Raw genomic sequence first — 8,640 nt, 5'->3', positions numbered from 1 at the left:
GGTGTACCTAAACATATGGCCTTCTGCCGATGGTAACTAGGAACTACACAACATTCAGAACAGAATGTAAAATACTCGATAATAAAACTATCGACATGTTGCCCATGGGAATACTATAACACAAATAAATTGCTAAGATGTTTTCCGAGCGAAAAAGAAAGTCCAGGAAATTGTATTGCTTGGTTCATTCCTACTTTTGTCTTACCCTGTTGCGGAGACAGCTTGCCTCCTCTGCGATTTTCTCCTCAATGCTGCCAGTTCCGACCTTCATGCCAAGGTTCTTCAGAGCGGCGGTGGCGAACCTTTTTCTCTGTTTAAACTCCGCCCCCCAGCGGGCAGTTACTATGTCTGCAGGAACAACATGGCTTTCACATGTAATCCAATACCATGCATATCAAGTCTTGAATACACTTAAATAAATGCTGCAGACAGCACACCAGGAATATGGTAAACATTTCTGTAACGAGACTAACAAACTATTCGCGACCGTCCTTAGAATGTCGTAGTTTCGTAACATGGGAGTGCAAAGAAGATTTAAGCGAAGTAAATTATAGCAGATGGTAAAAAGAAATTCACCTTTTCCAAAACCAAGTAATGCATCAGCCAGGTAAATTTGCGCCCTGGAGGCGAACAGGTCAGACCTGTCGACGAGCGCGTCCTTGACGGCAGTGTAGCCGTTCAGAACCACCACGTCTTCCACCCCCATCCTGACGGTAAAGACGTCCCCGCACTGCCGCCTCCACGCCGTCAGCTTGAGATAAGGCGCTCGTCCCAAGGCGAGAATGTGCCCGAGAACAGGCACACGTCCTGCCGGGTAGGGAGGCAGGTTTCTGCGGCTTTTCAACAGAAAACACGCCAGGAAAAAGGCCACACAGAAGACGAAAAAAGAACTGCGAGAGTCAGTCCAGAAATCTGCAGAGTCTCCAGGAGGGACTCAGTCATCCATCTGACGACCCCGGCCATGTTTGCAAAGAAGACAGACGGCATGCGCAGTTACAGCTTTTTGCTGGGGCCATGACCCGACGAGGTCGCCTGACGACTGGTATAATTACACCGACACAACCGGTTCAAACTTGTTTACTTATTATCTCTCCTGTGTCTTAGTTAAAGTCCATGGTCTGAATTTCACATAATTGTCATTGTGGCACCCGAGTTTTCCCAATTGCCCATAGATCTAGGGTGAGTCATATGAAAGGCCATATATTTTTTATCTCTAGTCTCTTGATCTGCTCTAACACGGCTGTGAAACTGCTATGTTGTCCCTGGTCCATATACCATGACTGTGCCGTCTTGAAAAGAAAGAATTCGTGTTCTCATGGCCTGACGCCAGCAGCAGCTATTTAGTGTCAACAATGCCGCAGACAAAGCCGTTAACAGAGGCATGCAGCAATTCTATCCTGTGTGCTTTGACACGATGTAACCTAAGGAATGTCGGTGCTTTTGTACATGCATTTGCAAAGTAACCTAAGGTCTAAGAGATTTGGCACAAATACTAGTAATTACAAAGATAAAGATTCAAACAGAACATAGAAACAGGAAGATCAAAAAACTTTCTGCTGATCAAATAGTTTGACCACTTCGCCCGTTTTCTTTTATGTTTTCCTAAACCAAGATCCACCTGTCAAATAAAATAGTTAAAACTATTTTATTTATTTCGTCTACAATGCCATGTATGTATGTGTGTAACATTTTGGTGCGCTTTGTATGTTAAACTGGTAGGTGGGTAAATAGAAATATATCGATAGATAGATAAATAAATAAAAAGATATATAACGATGTAGATGTATAATGATACATATAGTATAGCGCAGAGGTAAAATAATTAGCATCTGTACTAAAGGTAATTGACTATGAACCTTTTAAATCATTGTGCAGCCGCAAATGATAAGGTAATGTAGCAAATTCAAGAAAGATTAACGCTCATGCTACAACGAACTTTGGTCCTCTTCTTACCATAAGGAGAAACAAGTGTCACTGGTTGTAGAGGTGTGATAGGCTCTGGGGCAAACTTAATTCAAAGGCTGACCTAAGAATGCGTTACATATAGCGATTTCTGGATGACTTGCATGATTTGACAACTTGATTTTTGTAATTTGCTACTTTTGTTTAGTTACATTATGTTGTACTGTTTGTTGTATTTATATTTTCAATTTTATTGATTTCTGTATCTTCCGCAATTTTTTTCTTAGTCTACTTCATTTACAATTTTTGCATATGACTTTATTGTATTTATGTACTTGTTTTTTGGTCTATATTAGCTTATGTCGATGTAGGCCAAGGTGTCTCTAAGGTGGAAGAAGTAAATAAACTAGAAAGGTAACATTTGCAAAGCAAATACCTACCTTTCCATGTTCTAGTTTACCGATCTACAGGTCTGTTTAATGCAGTCTTATATTGTATATGGTGAACAGTCCCTCCAACTCTGCCTTGTTACCTAATGTAACCTAACACCACATGGTATCTGCCGCAGAACCAGTAACCATGGTGACAGACGTCTATTCAAAGTAATTGACTTTATTTGTTTGAGGAAAAGATAAATAAACTGAGCAAAGAAAAATGTGCTTTCCTTCTGCGAACTACAAGGTAAACATAAAAAGTAACAGCCCTGCACCTGCCAATAGGAGATAAAGAAATACACGAAATTCTTTGACACCTTTTGGTAATCTTGTGTGGTTAATCTTTAGGAAATTAATCACATAAATGACGTCAAAATGACGTCATATTACGTCATAATGATTTTAAAATTGTTAATATTATTAATTATTACTAACACACCTTGCTCTAAAAATTTAGCAGTCATACGACATAACATTCTTGAGTTTGAGTTTTGACGGGGGGGGGGGGGGGCTCATTCGCCCCCCCTCCAGTCCCAAAGATAGAACAAAAGCCCAGTCTAGATAGGGCTAAACCTGTTCCCATCTCAACACCTGACCTCATATGGTGTAGGTTTTTCATCATTGTTGTTTTGTAACATTTCTTAATGTTCAATGTGCTTTTAACAAATGTTGTTTGCTGTCTATTAATGTGGTCTTCTTTCACAGGTGGCCTTCTCAGGCAGGTCACTTTTAAAATGCTGGAATGTGCTTATAATAAGAAATGGACCAGGAACAGGTGATTGTTATAGTCGGATGGATGGCTAAAAGTGGCAGGTTTGAATGACAATAATAGCTCTTTTAGCTTTAAATAAACAGACTTTGCTCTTTATGCAACAACTCAGAAATGCCTACTGTAATTAACTATGCTATTTGTTATATGTTCAGGAAAAAGCATATTCTTAACCCTGTTGTACTCCTCTAACAATACCTTTGTAGTTGGTCGTTGGCTGGGGTCCCTATTTTGACACTGTTGGTGCACTTTGAACAAATGTGACCTGACAACATCACTTCCATTTACATTTCCCAGAAGGTAGTCAACGACACCTGGGATTTTCCAAATATCAGTTTTTTCATCATAAGAAGGCATTCTTGAGTTATCATATGTTTCATTTCCAAAGGGCCACAGCTCCTCAGGGGCAACAAATTTTGACTTGGTTCTTATTCGTCTACACTTAATGAAATGGTGTGCTTCATGATTTACTTCTGGTATCCAATCCAGGTCACTTAAGACAAGTTTAAAATCCTGTGTGATAAGAAACTGGGATAGAGTTTTGCGGGGACCCTTTGAGTCGCACATGACTCGTGTGCCAAGTGGACTATTGTGTAGGAAATGTATAGCTTCTAGGTAACTCAGAGCCATGTTAAATCTTGTCCGGACATTGTTAAACTTGCTGTATGTGTTCAAATTTAGGATATTCTCAATAAAATCTGCAGATCCTAATTGATAAAACTCTGTAAGGAGAGTTGTGTTGCATGATCCCACATACTGCAAAACAGAAGGGTGTTGCAGGGTCTTCAGCATCTCTATATCTTGCAAGATGAAGTTGCGATAAGTCGGCTTCGTCAGGTTACTGTAGGCCACTGTGTGGTTTCTCCAGATAGCTTTGTAAACCTACAAAGTGCAGAAAGGATGTATGTTGTAGTTCTATACAGCATATAGTAAAATGTACATTAAGTCATGTCTGTGTGTGTAATAACCTGCACGCTCTGCATCCTTAGAGCCGGTGGCCTAGATTGCACCCGATTTGGACACGATTAGATGTTTCATTGTCCTTTTGGATGTGGACGTACATATAACGCTTGTACAGTGTACAAGGAAGATTATAACATCAAACCTCTATACATAAAAGGACCCAACACACTTTATTCAGAAGATTTAGAGTAGGGGTATACGACAACATACTTGAGCTGTAGTAAAGATTATAAACAAATCCCCATTGCACTACTTATGCAATGCTTCGTCCTCAGTCTGACGTTGCCCACCTTTGTAATCTGTTATACATTTATTACCTTTTAAATCTAAGATACCAGCTGTTTCCCCGTTGACAAACCTACAGTTATGTTTCCTTGATATACTGATCTACAAATGAGAAGTATGTTACATGTGTGACTTATCAGACATGCATGTTGCTGACTTGCATGTACCATTATTTAGTACACATATGAAAATTGTTCAAGATCTGATGGAAATAGGAAAACACAAATCATAGATGATTTCCTGAATCGGGCACCTCACACAGTATTATAATCTAAAAAAAGGGAAAAAATGTTGTAATCTGGAAATCGCCTGTAACATATATTATGATTGTTTATGCTAGCTGCGCCTCTACTACTAGAATTAGCTAACCGACAGAAATTTTACGTCTACACTCGCCTACAACAGGGTCTAACAACGAAAGAAATATAACAATACCGTTACCTTCTTAATACTGCCTGATCCGATTTTGCCCAGAGTGGTCACCTTATTTGTTATCTCTTTACAACCAAGCCATGGCATACAAGTTTCCATCGTGGGCAGTCGAAAACTTCCCTGCGGGCACAGCCTCCTCTGTCCAGGCTGGCCCACTCCCAACCCTGCTACAGTCACAACATCCGGATTGGACTCTTGGAATTTTCCTTGTCTTTCCTGACCCAACATTTCATCGACCTCGTAGTTGAAGAAGCCACTAGCAGGCTGCAGAGATCCTGACCAGAACCACGGCAGTAGGTAGAGAAGCAGCAGAGTAAGGAGAATGAGACAGACCACACGTGGCTTACATGCACGACCCATCGTTAAGGAGTAACTCTGACCTGTAATAGGTTTTCAGTACAATTAGCACTAATTCTATAATATTATACAATAAAATGACATCGATGTTGACCCAGTGCCAGTGGTCGACTGTGCCCCATACCTGGGTTTACAGGTACATTCCAACCTTGGATGGGACTATCAGATCACACTAACTAAGAAGGCATCGAGGCGCCTACACTTTCTCCGCCTTCTGGCCTAGAGCGACATGCCTCCTGAAGACTTGGTCACTGTGTACACGACCCTTGTAAGGCCGGTATTGTAATATGCAAATGTTGTATATGTGGTGTGTGCTGAGTCACAAAGAAATACTTTCGAGGCTGTTCAAAATCAAGCCATGAAAATCGGCATCGCTTGCGTTGGTGAATACAAATGTAAATTTGTTTTTGTTACCACACAGGTTTGCACCACACACGTTTCAACACACATTGTGTACATTTTAATTATTTTGTATATGTCTTTGTATATACCTCATTTAGATGTTCATGTATTGTCTCTCAATTTCTTTATGTAACAAATGGTACCCAATTCAGGGGAAGTAGTTATGCTCCCCCTGCTGATGTACATTTGAAATAGTGCAATAAAGAAATTGAAACACAGGTGCACGACTTTACATTACAAAGGTACTAAGATCCCCTCAACAAATTCCACCACACAGGCTTATCACCACAGTTTTTACTACACAGGCTGCTCCACACAGGTTTTTCAACACACAGGCTTATATTATCACCCCCCAGTTTCTGCCACACAGGCTACACCACACAGGTTTTAATATCACCACAGTTTCCACTACACAGGCTGCTCCACACAGGTTTTTCAACACACAGGCTTATATTATTAGGCTTATTTTAGGCCTACATCCATGTTATATTATCACCACCCAGTTTCTGCCACACAGGCTACACCACACAGGTTTTAACATCACCACAGTTTTCGCCACACAGGTTTCTCAACACACAGGTTTATTACCACCCAGTTTCTGCCACACAGGCTGCTCCACACAGGTTTTTCAACACACAGTTTGAGTTTCCGCCACACAGGCTACACCACATAGGTTTCCAACAATCCTCCACACAGGAAGACCACACAGGATTTCCAACAAAAAGTTTCCGCCACACAGGCTACATCACACAGAATTTCCAACAAACAGATTCCGCCACACAGGCTTCACCACAGTACACAGGTAACAAAATTAGGACACAAAGTCAATGCCGAAACATGTAATCACACACCTCGCCCTCCCCACTCGATATCGAATTCACATGCAAATACGTTTATCCGTTGCCCTCCCCACTCGGTACGTGATGGTTTACGAGACAGTAAAGAAATGATTCAAAATAAAAAAAAATGCCACCATTCACTGGGCTTACAATTACAATTTTCGTAGTAGGATACATGGTGGTGGGGTAGAGTTTTGTGCATGCAAAAATATTTATGCCAGTGCAGTTAAGACATGCTTCGAACTTACATCCATGTAGTATTACTTTTGGTTCAATTTTGCTCTCTTCTTCTTTTTACAGTGTTCCTGTCCCGAGCTGATCATGAAGATGTGTGCAGCAATTCAACATTCCATCTAGACAAATGGAAGTCAGAGAAATGCCAAAAACAGGGTAACATATGTACCAAAATGGACTTGTCGGTTCGGACAGCCCCCCACCTTTTCAACTTTTCTCATTTCCCAACTTTTTAATTTCATCAAGAAAAAACCTGATAGACTAAACTAATAAACAGAAAAACGGAGAGTCAGAGATCTGCAAAAACTGATGCATCCGACTAATGGATGCCCAACTGTCCCCAGTCTGAGTCCAATATACCCAGATGGAAAATACTAATAATACAAGTACACACTAAATGTTTCAAGTTCTGGGGGGCTCATTTGACCCCCCCTCAGAACTCGTGAACGTTATGTTGTATCACTACCAAATTTTTAGAGGATAGTGTACTAGTAAAAATTTATCACATCTACAATTTTTATGTCGTTATGACGTCATAAACGTCATAATGACGTCATTAATGTGGTTTTATTGGCCAAAACCGTCTAGATAGGTTATTCGCTGAAAACTACATGGTATATAACATAACTACCAAAATGTCTCGGACCGGAGTTTCCTTCCGTGTTCGGAGCAATTCGACACCCTCAGCCCGACGGGCTGTCATTGCTGTACTAAACGCGGGTCGGAATTTTTCACTCTTTTGGTGGAAAGGGGTGCCGTGCCACTTATAAATACACTTGATTTATATTTTGTGCGCCCAACTTATTTAGGGGTAAATAAGGCACATCAAAGTACATTTTTACCTTCGCCAAGAAGGTTATGTTTTCAGGGGCGTTCGTGTATGTGTGTGTCTGTCTGTCTGTCTGTCTGTAAACACGATAACTTGAGAAGGCCTTGATGGATTGTCTTGATACTTGGTAGGTGGGTAGGTCTTGATGAGACCTCAAAATGATTAGATTTTGGACCCCCCAGCGGTCTTGTTATGGTACTGCAGCTGAACTTCCGGTTTTGATATCTCATGATCTAGACATGCTATGGTGATGAAATTTAGATGGTAGGTAGCTCTTGTGCTGGGGAAGAAGTGACGTGAGTTAAGGCCCCCTAGCGGCTTGCTCTGGAAATGCAGCGATATATTCTTGAAAATATTCAAAAGGGGATAACTCAAGAACCGGTTGACGGATCGTCGTGATTTTTGGTATGTAGGTAGCTTACGTGATGCTTAATATAATTATGTGACAATTATGCAAATATGGATGTAATTTGCATAATTTATGGGGAAATTCTATAAATCAGCTGTATTCCATGATAGGACAATTAAAGCTTGTGACATTGGTAATTGACAACGAAAGAAACACATGAAAATATTGATTATGTTAATAATGACTTAATTTGCATAATTAATGAGAAAATTTTATAATTATGTAATGATAACTGCCTGGAATTTCATACTTGTGGTATTTGAAAATTAAATTGAGGTGAACATCATTAAACATAATTTATTCAAATCAGGATCTCATTTGCATAATTTATTAGGAATGCTAGAATGCATTGTTTGTTAGTATAAGACTGTTTTTTGGTTGAGATTATGATAAAATGATATAATTCATGAAAATTAGGTTCCTATTTAATCAGGGGGGAATAATCTAATGTATAATTTGTCAGTCATAAAGATTAACATCATTTGGCGAAGGTATGAGATCGGGGAACTCTAGTTAAATAAGGGGTCATTTTTTTTGTCATTTTTAACCATGGCTGCATGGAAAAAACGAATTTTCCCAGGGTAACGGCATAGTACTCGAAGAAGCTTAGAAACTAATGTTTCCAAAATTTAATCAAAATCGATGCGATACGTTTATCGCTATCTTCGATGGCCCGAACACACCCGCAACTCATATAGAACGTACCATCCCGGCGGTCAGGCGAAAAAGGCCACATAACCATCCGCGCGGACTAATACCAGGAAGTCTTCGCTGGACCATAAACA

At 40.2% G+C, this 8,640-nt stretch overlaps 2 protein-coding genes across 2 annotated transcripts in view; both read right to left on the bottom strand.

Annotated features, from left to right (window-relative positions):
* Positions 1-190: 190 nt before the first annotated feature.
* On the bottom strand, positions 191-833 carry LOC109466357 (cytochrome P450 2C29-like). The gene is made up of 2 exons (XM_019764069.1): positions 577-833; positions 191-348 (listed from the first exon to the last, which is right to left on the bottom strand). Exons 1-2 carry the CDS (start codon positions 704-706, stop codon positions 191-193), a joined length of 288 nt encoding a protein of 95 aa, XP_019619628.1. The 5' UTR covers positions 707-833.
* A 2,261-nt stretch (positions 834-3,094) lies between these two features.
* LOC109466369 (protein O-mannose kinase-like) overlaps positions 3,095-8,640 on the bottom strand; it is an 8,216-nt gene continuing 2,670 nt past the window's right edge. The window contains exons 2-3 of the mRNA XM_019764081.1: positions 4,795-5,165; positions 3,095-3,987 (exon numbers count right to left, since the gene is read on the bottom strand). Coding sequence (XP_019619640.1) covers positions 3,214-3,987; positions 4,795-5,145 — 1,125 coding nt within the window. The 5' untranslated portion in view covers positions 5,146-5,165 and the 3' untranslated portion in view covers positions 3,095-3,213. The remainder of the gene's footprint in view (positions 3,988-4,794; positions 5,166-8,640) is intronic.

The sequence above is a fragment of the Branchiostoma belcheri genome, unplaced genomic scaffold (genome assembly GCF_001625305.1).
Source record: "Branchiostoma belcheri isolate BF01 breed outbred unplaced genomic scaffold, Haploidv18h27 scaffold164, whole genome shotgun sequence".
In the NCBI taxonomy this organism is placed as follows: Eukaryota; Metazoa; Chordata; class Leptocardii; order Amphioxiformes; family Branchiostomatidae; genus Branchiostoma; species Branchiostoma belcheri.
Note: the sequence above shows the minus strand (reverse complement) of the source record. Positions and strands in the feature narration are given on the sequence as shown.

What these genes read in the sequence shown, in the direction of transcription:
- LOC109466357 (XM_019764069.1), bottom strand. Translation starts at nt 706, where the DNA reads ATGGGGGTGGAAGACGTGGTGGTTCTGAACGGCTACACTGCCGTCAAG. An exon ending in ATTACTTGGTTTTGGAAAAG is followed by an intron (nt 349 to 576) that starts GTGAATTTCTTT and finishes TTGTTCCTGCAG; the next exon opens with ACATAGTAACTGCCCGCTGG.